At 39.1% G+C, this 18,376-nt stretch overlaps 1 protein-coding gene across 3 annotated transcripts in view; it reads right to left on the reverse strand.

Moving 5' to 3' along the window:
• Positions 1–17,956, reverse strand: part of LOC126470237 (ras association domain-containing protein 8) — a 96,151-nt gene extending 78,195 nt beyond the window's left edge. For 2 of the 3 annotated variants that reach the window (XM_050097938.1, XM_050097937.1), the window contains exon 1: positions 17,495–17,955. In XM_050097938.1, coding sequence (XP_049953895.1) covers positions 17,495–17,566 — 72 coding nt within the window. In that variant the 5' untranslated portion in view covers positions 17,567–17,955. Of the gene's footprint in view, positions 1–17,494 lie in introns of all 3 variants that reach the window. The other variant, XR_007586159.1, reaches the window with a different exon arrangement.
• Between the last annotated feature and the right edge of the window lie 420 nt (positions 17,957–18,376).

Here is an 18,376-nt window from a genome sequence, read left to right on the forward strand (position 1 = left end):
GAGGGAGCAGAGTCTATGGAGGGCGGGTGGAGGTGCCTGCAGAGGGTCTTGAAACACATGTCAACTGGTAAACCATCCAAGAACGTCATGTTCAAGATCCCTTGTACGAAAGAAAAGGATGTTACACTGCATGATTACAAAATTGTCATGTGATGATTGTGTGAGCAAGGGACTGAAAAGATAATATCACCACACCAGCAAGGAGCCTGTCTACAGGACTCGTCTAGAAAGTGCCTGTGGCCTGTCTTAATAATGATGTACTGGGTCCAATAATTTCAAGGATGAATAAACCTGGCAGCTATAATAAAGCTAGGATGAGACCATAGCCTGGTAAATACAGAGTAGGGTACCATGATCCAAACCCAAAGAGGCATGGACAAGGAAGCAAATAGTGTTAAGCTTTCGAATTCGGATAACCTTAAACTCACAAACATGGGTCAACCATGTTAGTTTTTAATGAAAGAGGAGTCCTAAAGTTCAAGGCTGTGGGACATTGTCCAAGCAACAGCTGTCCAAACACAGTTCTGGGTCAGGTACATGACTACAGAAATGTGCAACTCACATTTCCACAGGAGAACATTGGAAGCCATGGGAAAGGGTTAAAAAGCATAATCCCTATGAATAGCTCCCTAAAGTTGGAGTTCAGGCAAAGTTACAAACTTGGAGCTTTACAAAATGCAAAAGTAGTCAACATGCAGCGCAGTGATAACTACTGTTCTGAAAGAGGTCGCTAACCCATTGATAGTAATGAGGAAGAGAGTAACAATCAGCACAGAATGCTGAGGGGTGCTTTTCTCTTGGATTTGTGGGGAGCTAAGCAATGTAGCAACTCAGATCTGAAACAAATGTGGGGATAAAAACTAATGATAAAAAATCAGTTGTGAGCCTTGAAAGTCCCAGTCACAGAGGGTAAGCAAAACGAGATGACACCAAGTGGTGTCACACCCCATACGAGTGTTTTTTTTTTAACTGCACTGTGATGCTAATGTATATGCTGTTCTTCAGAAACAAAATTTACAAAGATCCCTCTGTGCCGAGAACCCAACATAATCACCAGATTCGCACCCTTTCAAGTAATGTGCATAGCACATTAATGATGCTAACTGGTCAATAGCTATCGACTGACATTGGATTTGTTCCCGGTTTAAGGATTAGGATAATTACACTGCCTCTCCACTGTGAAGGAAAACATCTTCTGGTCAAATATGATTGAAGGCTCTGAGTAGATAGAGTCTATCAATCACATTCAGAGGTTTGACTAGCCAATTATGAATCAGATCCAGGCCTGGGGTCCTAACATGAGTCAAGAGCCTCAAGCAGTTCCCAGTCAGCGAAAATTTCATTATATAATTCAGACTTGGGAGGGCTTAAGGATAAGAGGATATCTTCAACTTGTCTTTTATGCAGTTGAAAGGTGGAGAGATAAGAAGAGGACGGCAAAATTGATGCAACATATTCAGCAAGAACTGACACACCTGTACAAATAGCACCACACAGGAGAAGACCCGGAACAGTTGCTGATCTTCAGAAGGCCAGTAGACTATGGGGCTGGGCCCTCGACCGGGATAAAGAGGCACTCCCAGAACGTCATCAGAGGTAGAACATAATTTCACATCAGTTGTGGCCTCTTTTAAACTAACATCTTTGAATTTTCAAGGGATACAGAAAAATAACACAATCTACATCATGTGCCTTCTGATTAACAGTCAGGTGTGTTTTGAAAACTTGCTTGGTTACATAGAGTGAGGTATGGGACTACCAAATACACCCAGTAAACAATAAATGGATGGATGTATGACTATTAATTTGCTTAAATGGCTTCATCTGCAGCAGCTGTAAAACGATTATTATTTCCTCTCCCTCCCCCCTCCACACACCGCATGTTGTTGTTGTGGTCTTCAGTCATGAGACTGGTTTGATGCAGCTCTCCATGCTACTCTATCCTGTGCAAGCTTTTTCATCTCCCAGTACCTACTGCAACCTACATCCTTCTGAATCTGCTTAGTGTATTCATCTCTTGGTCTCCCTCTACGATTTTTACCCTCCACGCTGCCCTCCAATACTAAATTGGCGATCCCTTGATGCCTCAGAACATGTCCTACCAACCGATCCCTTCTTCTGGTCAAGTTGTGCCACAAACTTCTCTTCTCCCCAATCCTATTCAATACTTCCTCATTAGTTATGTGATCTACCCATCTAATCTTCAGCATTCTTCTGTAGCACCACATTTCGAAAGCTTCTATTCTCTTCTTGTCCAAACTATTTATCGTCCATGTTTCACTTCCATACATGGCTACACTCCATACGAATACTTTCAGAAATGACTTCCTGACACTTAAATCAATACTGGATGTTAACAAATTTCTCTTCTTCAGAAACGCTTTCCTTGCCATTGCCAGCCTACATTTTATATCCTCTCTACTTCGACCATCATCAGTTATTTTGCTCCCCAAATAGCAAAACTCCTTTACTACTTTAAGTGCCTCATTTCCTAATCTAATTCCCTCAGCATCACCCGACTTAATTAGACTACATTCCATTATCCTTGTTTTGCTTTTGTTGATGTTCATCTTATATCCTCCTTTCAAGACACTGTCCATTCCATTCAACTGCTCTTCCAAGTCCTTTGCTGTCTCTGACAGAATTACAATGTCATCGGCGAACCTCAAAGTTTTTATTTCTTCTCCATGAATTTTAATACCTACTCCGAATTTTTCTTTTGTTTCCTTTACTGCTTGCTCAATATACAGATTGAACAACATCGGGGAGAGGCTACAACCCTGTCTTACTCCCTTCCCAACCACTGCTTCCCTTTCATGTCCCTCGACTCTTATAACTGCCATCTGGTTTCTGTACAAATTGTAAATAGCCTTTCGCTCCCTGTATTTTACCCCTGCCACCTTTAGAATTTGAAAGAGAGTATTCCAGTCAACATTGTCAAAAGCTTTCTCTAAGTCTACAAATGCTAGAAACGTAGGTTTGCCTTTCCTTAATCTTTCTTCTAAGATAAGTCGTAAGGTCAGTATTGCCTCACGTGTTCCAGTGTTTCTACGGAATCCAAACTGATCTTCCCCGAGGTTGGCTTCTACTAGTTTTTCCATTCGTCTGTAAAGAATTCGTGTTAGTATTTTGCAGCTGTGACTTATTAAGCTGATAGTTCGGTAATTTTCACATCTGTCAACACCTGCTTTCTTTGGGATTGGAATTATTACATTCTTCTTGAAGTCTGAGGGTATTTCGCCTGTTTCATACATCTTGCTCACCAGATGGTAGAGTTTTGTCAGGACTGGCTCTCCCACGGCCGTCAGTAGTTCCAATGGAATATTGTCTACTCCGGGGGCCTTGTTTCGACTCAAGTCTTTCAGTGCTCTGTCAAACTCTTCACGCAGTATCATATCTCCCATTTCATCTTCATCTACATCCTCTTCCATTTCCATAATATTGTCCTCAAGTACATCGCCCTTGTATAGACCCTCTATATACTCCTTCCACCTTTCTGCTTTCCCTTCTTTGCTTAGAACTGGGTTTCCATCTGAGCTCTTGATATTCATACAAGTCGTTCTCTTATCTCCAAAGGTCTCTTTAATTTTCCTGTAGGCGGTATCTATCTTACCCCTAGTGAGATAGGCCTCTACATCCTTACATTTGTCCTCTAGCCATCCCTGCTTAGCCATTTTGCACTTCCTGTCGATCTCATTTTTGAGACGTTTGTATTCCTTTTTGCCTGTTTCACTTACTGCATTTTTATATTTTCTCCTTTCATCAATTAAATTCAATATTTCTTCTGTTACCCAAGGATTTCTACTAGCCCTAGTCTTTTTACCTACTTGATCCTCTGCTGCCTTCACTACTTCATCCCTCAAAGCTACCCATTCTTCTTCTACTGTATTTATTTCCCCCATTCCTGTCAATTGCTCCCTTATGCTCTCCCTGAATCTCTGTACAACCTCTGGTTCTTTTAGTTTATCCAGGTCCCATCTCCTTAAATTCCCACCTTTTTGCAGTTTCTTCAGTTTTAATCTACAGGTCATAACCAATAGATTGTGGTCAGAGTCCACATCTGCCCCTGGAAATGTCTTACAATTTAAAACCTGGTTCCTAAATCTCTGTCTTACCATTATATAATCTATCTGATACCTTTTAGTATCTCCAGGGTTCTTCCATGTATACAACCTTCTTTCATGATTCTTAAACCAAGTGTTAGTTATGATTATGTTGTGCTCTGTGCAAAATTCTACCAGGCGGCTTCCTCTTTCATTTCTGTCCCCCAATCCATATTCACCTACTACGTTTCCTTCTCTCCCTTTTCCTACACTCGAATTCCAGTCACCCATGACTATTAAATTTTCGTCTCCCTTCACAATCTGAATAATTTCTTTTATTTCATCATACATTTCTTCAATTTCTTCGTCATCTGCAGAGCTAGTTGGCATATAAACTTGTACTACTGTAGTAGGCGTGGGCTTCGTATCTATCTTGGCCACAATAATGCGTTCACTATGCTGTTTGTAGTAGCTTACCCGCATTCCTATTTTCCTATTCATTATTAAACCTACTCCTGCATTACCCCTATTTGATTTTGTGTTTATAACCCTGTAGTCACCTGACCAGAAGTCTTGTTCCTCCTGCCACCGAACTTCACTAATTCCCACTATATCTAACTTCAGCCTATCCATTTCCCTTTTTAAATTTTCTAACCTACCTGCCCGATTAAGGGATCTGACATTCCACGCTCCGATCCGTAGAACGCCAGTTTTCTTTCTCCTGATAACGACATCCTCTTGAGTAGTCCCCGCCCGGAGATCCGAATGGGGGACTATTTTACCTCCGGAATATTTTACCCAAGAGGACGCCATCATCATGTAATCATACAGTAAAGCTGCATGCCCTCGGGAAAAATTACGGCTGTAGTTTCCCCTTGCTTTCAGCCGTTCGCAGTACCAGCACAGCAAGGCTGTTTTGGTTATTGTTACAAGGCCAGATCAGTCAATCATCCAGACTGTTGCCCTTGCAACTACTGAAAAGGCTGCTGCCCCTCTTCAGGAACCACACGTTTGTCTGGCCTCTCAACAGATACCCCTCCGTTGTGGTTGCACCTACGGTACGGCTATCTGTATCGCTGAGGCACGCAAGCCTCCCCACCAACGGCAAGGTCCATGGTTCATGGGGGGGACACACCGCATATTAAAATTTTTTTTTTTTTTTTCCTTTAGTGGCAAAATATTCATAGTGGTTAGGAGCACTATTTGTTCCTTATTACACTTTCTGATGATGATCGCATTTAGTTTTGTTGCAAGGCTGAGTTACAGCCAATTTTCACTGCACCCATTCACTACTTTCATTTCTTCTGCACTTTTAAAAACACACTCTTTTGTATTCTGCAAGTGGATTCCTTGCATATTTCACTTTCTAGTTTCAAAACAATATACTACTCATAACCTGCAAAAGTCTTCTGTGACTTTTCACTCAAAGATATTTCAGAAGTTGTGAGTAATACAATGATATGAAACAAGACAGCTAAATATGCGTGCACGCACATGCACGGACGCACACGCATACACACACAATCTGCATACGGATTATGCTTCTTTACAGGAAGGAAGGGAAAGAAAATGAAGACTGTCTAATTCACTCCTTTCTGTACAAGAGTTGAGATTAAATTGGAAATAGTCGAGGTGATTTTTATTCCCAGTATTACATGTATGAATATTGCTATTAAATGATAATGGGCAGAGACAAGATTTAAAACAAAAACCTATACAGGCAGTTTTCATAAAGACACCCACTTGTTTGTGTAACTACAGCGGAACGTACTCTACTGAGTCCCTCTAAAAAAATCCTGACGGTCCATGTTATGACTGGATGACAGGACTGAGGAGGAGCAAGTTCAAGTACTTTATTGGCAAACATATTTGGTTTTTATTTTAGTGGCTGTATTAAATGAAGCACAGGGTTACAGAAAAAAGGGAAGGAAGATTAGGGTATAATGTTCCATTGATAATGAGGTCATCGGATGTGGAGCAAAATTCACAGAGGAAGAAAATCAGCTGTGCCCTTTCAAATGAACAGTCTCAGTATTTGCTTTAAGCATTCTAGGGAAATGGTAGAAAACCTAAACCTAAATCCAGATGCCCAGATAGGGAGTTGAACACAAGTCCGCACTGTCTTACCACTGCATAAGCTTACTCTATAAGAGTTTCTGTAGTGATTTCTGAGAAGTATAAGGGACTTGCCAAAGTTGTTTGTGCCTACTGCTTATGTGTTCATCATCATGTCCAATAAAGTTGCTCTTATGAGAACTGTCAGTCCACTGATTAGTTATCATTGTAATAAGGTTGCCCAAAGTTTATAAGCATCAAGAGCATTCACGTAGAGTCATCTCTGATGTAATTCTTCATCGAAAGGAACAGACAGCACTGACATTTTCCCGGTATCACTGTGAAATGTTTTAGCAATGGAGTGTCATGATGGCAGTTTTTGTGTCACTTGTCTCTAACAGTGAATAAATCAAAATAAAATTCTTGGCACACTTCATACCAGAAATTGTTATTCTGTCACCACACAGCTTTGCAATATAGTGTTGTGTAACCTAGTACTGCATACATAGTTGTACTATTACAACACGAGTCACACCTTTCAACATGATTTAATTGAAAATGCCATAGGTATTTTTGCATTTTCATTAGCATCAGTATATGCTACTTAGAGAGCTACCTATGAGGAGGAGGATTGGGATATAATATACTGACAATGATCTCATAAGAGAGAGAGAGAGAGAGAGCACAATGTGGATTGATCCAGATATCATTTTTGAAGGACAAGTCTTTTTTAGTACCCAGCAGCTTGTCTGTAGTACTGGGAGTGTTGTTGCTCAGATTTTTTATGTGTAAAAACTATTACTGAATATTTAACTGTTGCATTATGTGACAAAGATGTTAGTACAGACAGACGTGAATAATTGTTGATGTATTATAACACCTAACTCAAAAGAGAGGTAACAAAAATCAGTATTCAGTCAGTCACAAAAAACCTTGTGACTTAAATAAAATTCATATATTACTGAGTAGAATGGGTACATAAGCTGAAACGGCATTTAAGATTTTGCTATAAATATTATTTTTTGTTCTAAACACTACTGATCATTTTCTTTATTCCCTTAGAACTCTGAGTACTCTGTCAACATTTGAGATATGTCTCAGACATACTACAATGTTTTTCTTTTGAGTCGCTGTCAAGGGAACAATATTCGTAAAATCACACGAAACACACAGATTATCATTTCTCTACAATTACATAAAACCACCAGCCTTTTAATCAGACTAAAATCAAGATATAGTTTGACTGCATGCAGGTGTAGTTTACTTCAGATGTTGACTCAGTTTTCCAGACAGATTGAAAGGAGGGTAATGGAGATGTGCATTGAGAATAATAGTGTTTGTGGTCCTGGAGTCACCAGAGGGTGTCCATAGTGTGTGCAGTGATAGTCTACAGATATATGAAGAAACAATGAAAATTTATTTTCATGCCGAAAGTTATCTGTTCCATAAACCACACACATCGCTGAGGTGGGGTAGCTTGTGTGCCTCAACGATACAGACAGCCGTATCATTGGTGCAATCACAATGCAGGGGCATATATGTGTAGAGGTGAGACAAATATGGTTCCTGAAGAGGGCAGTCTGGATGATTGACTGTTCTGGCCTTGCAACATCAGTCAATATGGCCTTGCTTTGCTGGTACTGCAAATGACTGATAGAAAGGGTAAACTGTTGTTGTTGTGGTCTTCAGTCCTGAGACTGGTTTGATGCAGCTCTCCACGCTACTCTATCCTGTGCAAGCTTTTTCATCTCCCAGTACCTACTGCAACCTACATCCTTCTGAATCTGCTTAGTGTATTCATCTCTTGGTCTCCCTCTACGATTTTTACCCTCCACGCTGCCCTCCAATACTAAATTGGTGATCCCTTGATGCCTCAGAACATGTCCTACCAACCGATCCCTTCTTCTGGTCAAGTTGTGCCACAAACTTCTCTTCTCCCCAATCCTATTCAATACTTCCTCATTAGTTATGTGATCTACCCATCTAACCTTCAGCATTCTTCTGTAGCACCACATTTCGAAAGCTTCTATTCTCTTCTTGTCCAAACTATTTATCGTCCATGTTTCACTTCCATACATGGCTACACTCCATACGAATACTTTCAGAAATGACTTCCTGACACTTAAATCAATACTGGATGTTAACAAATTTCTCTTCTTCATAAACGCTTTCCTTGCCATTGCCAATCTACATTTTATATCCTCTCTACTTCGACCATCATCAGTTATTTTGCTCCCCAAATAGCAAAACTCCTTTACTACTTTAAGTGCCTCATTTCCTAATCTAATTCCCTCAGCATCACCCGACTTAATTAGACTACATTCCATTATCCTTGTTTTGCTTTTGTTGATGTTCATCTTATATCCTCCTTTCAAGACACTGTCCATTCCAAGGGTAAACTACAGCCATTATTTCTCCAGAGGGCATGCAGCTCTACTGTATGGTTAAATGACGATGGCATCCTTCTGGGTAAAATATTCCATGTTTGGACCTCCAGGTGGGGCCTACTCAGGATGATTTCCTAAAAAAGAACTGGCATTCTATGGACTAGAGAGTGCAATTGGGTCAGCATGTTAGAAAATTTAAAAATGGAAATGGATACATTGAAGTCAGATATAGAAAGGATTAGTGAATTTCAATGGCATGATGAAGAGGACTTTTGGTCAAGGCAGTAAAAGGTAATCAACACAAAATCAAATAGGGGTAATGCAGGAGTAGGTCTAATAATTAATGAGAAAATAGGATAAGCTACTATAAATAGCACAATGAACGCATTATTGATGCCAAGAGAGACACAAAGCCAACATCCACTACAAAAGGATGATAAGCTAATGCTAACTAGCATCATAGATGAAGAGATTGAAAGAATGTAAGATGAGATAAAAGAAATTATTCATGTAGTTAAAGGAAAGAAAAATTTTAATGTGATGAGTTACTGGAATTTGGTAATAGGGAGAGGAAGAGAAGGAAAAGTGCTGTAGCAGGAGAATATGAAATAGAGGAAAGGAACGAAAGAGGAAACTGCAGGTAGAATTTTGCACTGAATATAATTTAATCATCAGGGGCAAATGTGGAATCTGACTATAATTTACTGGTTATGAACTGTAGATTAAAATTGAAGAATTTGCTAAAACATAGGAAATCAAGGGGATGGGACATGGATAAGCTGAAAGAATCACAGCTTAAGGAGAGTTTCAAAGCAAGCATCATGCAGTGATTGGCACATGGGAAAGGAATACAGTAGAAGACAAATGGGTAGCATTGTGAGATAACATAGCAAAGGCAGCAGATGATCAAATAGGTAAAAAGGCAAGACCTAGAAGAAATCACAGAAGATATTGAATTTAGTCAATGAAAGGAGAAAATATAAAAATATAGCGAAGGAAGCAAGAAAAAGGGAACACACACATCTAAAAATTGAGACTGGCAGAAAGTGCAAAATGGTTAAGCAGAAGTGGCTAAAGGACAAATTTAAGTGTACAGAAGCGCATATAACTAGGGGAAAGATAGATACTGTCTACAGAAAACTTAAAGATGCCTTTGGAGAACAGAGAAGCAGCTATACAATTATCAAGAGCTCAGATGGAAAATCAGAACCAAGCAAAGAAAGGAAAGCTGAAAGGTGGAAGGAATATACAGAGGGGTAATACACAGGAAATTAACTTGAAGGCAATTATACAGGAAATGAAAAATGAAGTAAATGAAGAGAAGATGGGAGATTTGCTACTGCAAGAAGAATTTGACAGAGCATTGAAAGGCCAAAGCCGAAGCAGGATCCCTGTAGTAGATGACATTCCCTGAGAACTGCTGATATCCTTGGGAGAGCCAGCCATGAGAGTGTAACCATCCGAATTCCAAAGAAGGCAGATATGAATATTACCGAACTGTTGTTGTTGTTGTTGTTGTTGTGATCTTCAGTCCTGAGACTGGTTTGATGCAGCTCTCCTTGCTACTCTATCCTGTGCAAGCTTCTTCATCTCCCAGTACCTACTGCAGCCTACATCCTTCTGAATCTGCTTAGTGTATGCATCTCTTTGTCTCCCTCTACGATTTTTACCCTCCATGCTGCCCTCCAGTAATAAATTGGTGATCCCTCAATGTCTCAGAACGTGTCCTACCAACCGATCCCTTCTTCTAGTCAAGTTGTGCCACAAACTCCTCTTCTCCCCAATTCTGTTCAATACCTCCTGATTAGTTATGTGATCTACCCATCTAATATTCAGCATTCTTCTGTAGCACCACATTTCGAAAGCTTCTATTCTCTTCTTGTCTAAACTATTTATCGTCCATGTTTCACTTCCATACATGGCTACACTCCATACAAATACTTTCAGAAACGACTTCCTGACACTTACATCTATACTCGATGTTAACAAATTTCACTTCTTCAGAAACGCTTTCCTTACCATTGCCAGTCTACATTTTATATCTTCTCTACTTCGACCATCATCAGTAATTTTGCTCCCCAAATAGCAAAACTCATCTACTACTTTAAGTGTCTCATTTTGTAATCTAATTCCCTCAGCATCACCCGACGTAATTCAACTACATTCCATTATCCTTGTTTTGCTTTTGTTGATGTTCATCTTATATCCTCCTTTCAAGACACTGTCCATTCCATTCAACTGCTCTTCCAAGTCCTTTGCTGTCTCTGACAGAATTACAATGTCATCGGCGAACTCCAAAGTTTTTATTTCTTCTCCATGGATTTTAATTCCTACTCTGAACTTTTCTTTTGTTTCCTTTACTGCTTGCTCAAAATACAGATTGAATAGCAACGGGGAGAGGCTACAACCCTGTCTCACTCCACTCCCAACCACTGCTTCCCTTTCGGGTCCCTTGACTCTTATAACTGCCATCTGCTTTCTGTACAAATTGTAAATAGCCTTTCGCTCCCTGTATTTTACCCTTGCCACCTTCAGAATCTGAAAGAGAGTATTCCAGTCAACATTGTCAAAAGCTTTCTCCAGGTCCACAAATGATAGAAACGTAAGTTTGCCTTTCCTTAATCTTTTTTCTAAGATAAGTCGTAGGGTCAGTATTGCCTCACGTGTTCCAACATTTCTACGGAATCCAAACTGATCTTCCCGAGGTTGGCTTCTACCAGTTTTTCCATTCGTCTGCAAAGAATTAGCGTTAGTATTTTGCAGCCGTGACTTATTAAACTGATATATCGGTAATTTTCACATCTGTCAACTCCTGCTTTCTTTGGGATTGGAATTATTATATTCTTCTTGAAGTCTGAGGGAATTTCGCCTGTGTCATACATCTTGCTCACCAGATGGTAGAGCATTGTCAGGACTGGCTCTCCCAAGGCTGTCAGTAGTTGTAATAGAATGTTGTCTACTCTCGGGGCCTTGTTTTGACTTAGGTCTTTCAGTGCTCTGTCAAACTCGCAGTATCATATCTCCCATTTCATCTTCATCTACCTCCTCTTCCATTTCCATAATATTGTCCTCAAGAACATTGCCCCTGTATAGACTCTCTATATACTTCTTCCACCTTTCTGCATTCCCTTCTTTGCTTAGAACTGGGTTTCCATCTGAGCTCTTGATATTCGTGCAAGTGGTTCTCTTTTCTCCAAAGGTCTCTTTAATTTTCCTGTAGGCAGTATCTATCTTACCCCTCATGAGATAAGCCTCTACATCCTTGCATTTGTCCTCTACCCATTTCTGCTTAGCCATTTTGCACTTCCTGTCGATCTCATTTTTGAGACGTTTGTATTCCTTTTTGCCTGCTTTACTTACTGCATTTTTATATTTTCTCCTTTCATCAATTAAATTCAATATTTCTTCTGTTACCCAAGGATTTCTACTAGCCCTCGTCTTTTTACCTACTTGATCCTCTGCTGCCTTCACTATTTCATTCCTCAAAGCTACCCATTCTTCTCCTACTGTATTTCTTTCCCCCATTCCTATCAATTGTTTCCTGCTCTCACTGAAACTCTGTGCAACCTCTGGTTCTTTCAATTTATCCAGGCCCCATCTCCTTAAATTCCCACCTTTTTGCAGTTTCTTCTGTTTTGATCTACAGTTCATAACCAATAGATTGTGGTCAGAGTCCACATCTGCCCCTGGAAATGTCTTACAATTTAAAATCTGGTTCCTAAAATCTCTATCTTACCATTATATAATCTATCTGAAACCTTCTAGTATCTCCCGGGTTCTTCCGTGTATACAACCTTCTTTCATGATTCTTGAACCAAGTGTTAGCTATGATTAAGTTATGCTCTGTGCAAAATTCTACCAGGCGGCTTCCTCTATCATTTGTCTCCCTTCACTACCTGAATAATTTCTTTTATCTCATCATACATTTCATCAATTTCTTCATCATCTGCAGAGCTAGTTGGCATATAAACGTGTACTACTGTAGTAGGTGTGGGCTTCGTGTCTATCTTGGTCACAATAATGCGTTCACTATGCTGTTTGTAGTAGCTTACCCGCACTCCTATTTTTTTATTCATTATTAAACCTACTCCTGCATTACCCCTATTTGATTTTGTATTTATAACCTTGTATTCACCTGACCAAAAGTCTTGTTCCTCCTGCCACCGAACTTAACTAATTCCCACTATATCTAACTTTAACCTATCCATTTAACTTTTTAAGTTTTCTAACCTACCTGCCCGATTAAGGGATCGGGCATTCCACACTCCAATCCGTAGAACGCCAGTTTTCTTTCTCCTGATAACGACGTCCTCTTGAGTAGTCCCCGCCCAGAGATCCGAATGGGGGACTATTTTACCTCCAGAATGTCTTACCCAAGAGGATGCCATTATTATTCAATCATACGGTAAGGCTGCATGCCCTCGGGAAAAATTACGACTGTAGTTTCCCCTTGCTTTCAGCAGTTCGCAGTACCACAACAGCAAGGCCGTTTTGGTTAGTGTTACAGCGCCAGATCAGTCAATCATCCAGACTGTTGCCTCTGCAACTACTGAAAAGGCTGCTGCCCCTCTTCAGGAACCACACGTTTTGTCTGGCCTCTCAACAGATACCTCTCCGTTGTGGTTGCACCTATGGTACGGCTATCTGCATCGTTGAGGCACACAAGCCTACCCACCAACGGCGAGGTCCATGGTTCATCAGTTTAATAAATAATGGTTGCAAAATAATGACACAAACTATTTACAGCAGAATGGAAAAACTGCTAGAAGCTAATCTCGGAGAAGATCAGTTTGGTTTCTGGAGAAATGCTGGGGCATACAAGGCAATATTGACTCTACAACTTATCTGAGAAGACAGGTTAAAGAAATTCAAACCTATCTCCATATGTTTTGTAAAATTAGAGAAAGCTTTTGGCAATGGTGACTGAGGTACCTATTTGGGAATAAAAAAACTCATGATGGATGAAGTAGAGAGGATATAAATGTAGACTGGCAATGAGAATAAAATCGTTTCTGAAAATGAGAAATTTGTTAACACCAAATATAAATTTAAGTGTTAGGAAGTCTTTTCTGAAGGCATTTGTCTGTAATGTAGCCTTGTATCAAGGTGAGACGTGGACAATGAGCAGTTCACACAAGAAGAGAATAGAATCTTTTGAAGTGTGGTTCTATAGAAGAATGATTAATACTGGTACAATAAGCAGGTTCAAACGGATGCGGGTTGCAGTAGTTATTCAGAGATGTTAAGGCTTGCACAAAATATCATAGTGTGGAGAGCTGCATCAAACCAGTCTTTGGACTGAAGACCAAAACAATGTAAGTTATCTTGTTCAAACTGTATGTTAACAAAAAAACCATTGTACAATAGGTACCAACAGAACGAAGCAGTTAAGCTGTTAACACACGAACCTCCTATTCAGGAGGATGGAGATTACTCTGTCCGACTATACTGATTTAGCTTTTCCTAAATCATTTCAGGCGCATTCTGAGACAGTTCCTTCAGCAAGGCTATGGCCAACCACCTTTCCTTCCTTCATAAAAACATTGTTACCTATTCTATGAATCTCTATATTTTAACTCCCTTATTTTCATTGTATTATGACGACAAATGCAATACAATTATCAGATGAACCCTGGATGGATGGATGGACGAATAAATAAATAAAAAATGTCTCCAATACAAACTTTCTAACCTAAGAGCTGAAAGGCTCCCTACCAGTACAACACTTTTAGTACATACAAGTGTTCTTCACAGTACTTTTGGAGCCTTTATCTGCATTGTGTTGCTTATCAGAACATTCTTCAGACAGTGCTTTCAAAACGTGTACATTTCTCTGTATTTAAGTAAATGTTTGTTGTGGAAACAGATGTTTATCCAGTCTGAGTGGATATATTTGTAAGAATGACAAAGAATAGGAAAAGGTCCATGCAATGTCTAAAGACTGTTGAGAGACCAGCAGTGCTGTGTGCTTATTGTGTGAATGTGCATAACACATTAAAGAGTATGGGGGAAATGCAAGTTAGTAAGACAATCATTTAAAAGTCCAAAACGAGCAATAAGGATAAAGAGAGGCTTTATCAACAAGGTACTGGGCTGGAATATTTTATAGAATTTAAAGTATGACTCCTGTACGATTACGAACAAAGAATCACACACAAACACACAAATGTGTGTGTTACCTGAAATTTCTGAGAGAATTTCCAGTTTTCAACAGCCACATCCCTAATTATGGAACTAGAAATAGGAATGATTTTAAAGGTGAAGTACATAGCAAGGCCCAACTATCAAAAGAGAATGCTATATCAGACTGAACTAATATTCACATGAAGTAGACTTCTTTTGTCACTCCTCTATATTTTTATTGTTTCAGTGCAATTAGGTACCCAGCAAACTTTTGATATGATCCCTGCAAAGAGTGGTACCGATGATTTAACTTGAGTGTGTAAGATGGGTGCAGAGTACAAAATGATGAAAGTAAGAGTAAACATTAACATTATTATTACTATTATCACGGTAAATCGTGCAACTCTGCAGGCCCAACAGCTACCCCCCCCCCCCCTGCCCTAAAAAAAAAAACCACCACCTATTCACTAACTTCAGCATGAAAGGATTCAGAAACATGTTTGTAGCTGTCCTGTCAAAAAAAAAAAAAAAAAAAAAAAAAAAAAAAAAAAAAAAAAAAAAAAAAAAGGAAATTTTGTGACAGAGCAATCAATGGATGATTAATGCATGTCACAAACAACAAAGACAGATGACAGAAATCAGCTACTAGAAACAAAAGATTTCCAGTCACTGTCATTCGCAACAACAAACCTAAGGGAAGCCTTTCTCTGTTATGGTGCTCACTAAGAAGGTATCCTATGTACAAATCAATTTCAATGCGTATCCATTACTGTATGTAACAACAGATCTGAATACATAAATACCATATAATTTCGTTTGAGCTTCTGAATTTAGAATTATATTTGTCTGCAGTTTCTAATTTTCAACTTCTTTGCATGTCAGATTTCAATCATTTATCTGGAAAATACGCAAATTGCCTAGAACTTAACATGTTACACAGGGCCACATTAGCACAATGTGTGGCCCCTGCTGACATCAAGCAGGCCTAATACATTTCTGTGAAAGTACAGTAGTCAAGTTAAAGGAATATGTGTCATTCTACAACATCAACGATGCTATTTCATTTCATTGCATTAGATGATGATATAACTTGCAAAACAGAACAGTCAAGTGCATAAAAAAACCGTACAAAGTTACCCTATCACATAAACACAAACTCTAAGAAAATGAGTACCAGTATCTCAAAAAGTTCTTTTTCTAGCTTTCAGCCTAGTGAAGTCCTCTATCACATCTTGGAAATCGAGAGAACTGGTCACCTCCTGCTCAAATGATAACAAGGCAAGAGTGGAAATGTGTTGCTCTCGCATTATAGCACACAATTTGTTCTTGATAAGAGTTAGTATGAAGATACCCTCTCAGCCTCACAATTCATGACTTAGCAATCATTACATGTGGAAAAACATCACCAAGCTCATTTTCAAAGACTAATTCATGTAAGTCAAGCAGTCAAATGTTGGCAGCCTGTTCTTTGATGAAACACTTCAAATACTCACGAAAATGAAGAATTTCAGAATGAAAACTGTCTTCAATAAGATCAACTCAACATTTTTCACAAAGAAAGACATTTCCGTTACGAGTTATCTAGCTTCTTGCTTCACTAGAAAATATTAAACACAAGTCTAATGCACTATGTTCAATCTTATATTTTTAAAACTGATTTACGCAAATTCATTAAGACGAAGGATGTAACAAAGAAATTTGTTTCAGATTTTATTTTATGATGATGACTGCATCTTGTATGATTTTTTTTTGGACAGTTAGCTGAGATTTTGATCGGAGTGGAACCCTCCGCCCTCTCTCTGCCCACCTGGAGGCCTGAGTCTACAGCCCTTCTAAGCCCCCCACACCCCCTTTAATATCTGTCCTTAGCACATTTAACATAAAAAGTATGAGACATCACAGATAACTTCAAGCATATATACAAAAATGTACATCATTCAGTTTCTGTGGACATGGATAGGACAGTAAACTGACCTGTGGCCTTCTCAATGGGTTCATCTCACCATACACCTTAGTGACTTAGGGAAGTACATAGTGCAGTGCATTTACAGTGCATGTAGCAATATGGATATCAGTCTACATGTATGTTGTGTGGCATAACTGACAAACATTATGCTTGCATGTTTTCTATCAAAATAAATTACATTTAGTACTTCATATCAACAATTAAATCATTCAGCAGTGCCACAATATGCAAATGTGCATTTATAGCTGACAGGCAATAAAATGTGTAGTTAATGAATTTCTTTAGAAAAATGTTATTTTTGGGTATTGTGAGAGCCAATATGGGAGCATTCAAATCTCACACACTAAGTTCACTTTACACTGACTAAATTCACTCATTAGACAGTTACACAACATATGCTTTACATTATCCTATCAGCAAACACTTGGAACTAGGGGATGAAAATTAGGAGAACGTAACCCAGGATGGTCAAACAAGGATTAGAGTAACATACCTCCCTTCACTCTACCAGTTATCTACTTGGCATATTACAGAATTACTCTACTTGCACACACAACACATACTTCTTCCAAGAATAATAGAGTATATGGAGTACTGGTATCTGAAGAACTGAAACAACTCAACGTCTTTTTTTCTCATTAACAAAATATGGTCTGAGGCAAGCACATCGCGGAGTAGTAAACTTTCCAGTACAATAGAAGTTTTTTTTTTTTTCCAGCAGCACCACATGATATTGCTTTACTTCATATACCTAATTACTTCTATTAGCAGTTTCATACACAGCAATTGTAGACGTTATTTCTTTCATATTATCCTGTAAATTATGTCATGCTGTTGTGAATGTTCGTAAAAATTAAGCTGGTGCTGCCACATCTAAACAAGACTACTATTTATGATTTATAAATTGAAAATGTACTCACCTGACAAGTCGTGCTGTCAGTGACGCCACAAACTATGCGCTGAATGCCTTCCACCCAAACTTTTAGTTCCATCCTCCCTTATTCCCAAACAAAACAAAAAAATAGTTCCCCCCTCGGGCTACATACATTCGCTTGAGCGCAATATCCTGGGCTCATCTTCATTACTACTACCCTGCCACAGCAAAATTGCTAGCCACTAGTATAACGCCTTCATGTTATGTGTAACTGTGTCGATAAACAATCACAGAACACAGAACTTAGTTACATCAGGCACTTGGGCATTTAAATAGAACACACGATACAGATTGTAAATAAAAAAATAAAATCCACTTATTCTTGATGCACAGCCATATTACACATATTTGCTTTAAACTGTCGACGCCATAGCTACACACAACTATTCAACGCTCAGCAAGATGTTGTCCTCACTTCCACTGCCCTCAAACCAAAACAATGTTCATCAATAGCGATACAACGCCTGAACAGAATCTCTTTCAGTCCCTTAAGCTCATTGGTTCTCTCAGGCTTTGTGTAGTGTACTAGAGATGGGCAAACTGAAACACGTAACTGTTTCGAAACAAATGAAACAGTACAATGTAATGTTTCGATAGGCTGTTTCGAAACAGTGAAACAATTCGTGTTTTGTAATCTAATAAACCTACACATTTTATCATCTTGAATGTCTGCTGTATAGGTATGTCCATATAAACACAAATGAGGTGCGAGAGCGCTAATCATATCACAGAAAGTATGAAACTACCACTTAGGTGTCTTGGCAGTTTCGTATTTCATGTAGCAAATGCGCTGCTTTCGTGTCGTGTGACTTTCATACTTTTCAATTGGCTGAGGACAGCCATAGCTGAAGACAGAAGAACCACCACG

Source organism: Schistocerca serialis, chromosome 3 (assembly GCF_023864345.2).
Source record: "Schistocerca serialis cubense isolate TAMUIC-IGC-003099 chromosome 3, iqSchSeri2.2, whole genome shotgun sequence".
Taxonomy (NCBI): Eukaryota; Metazoa; Arthropoda; class Insecta; order Orthoptera; family Acrididae; genus Schistocerca; species Schistocerca serialis.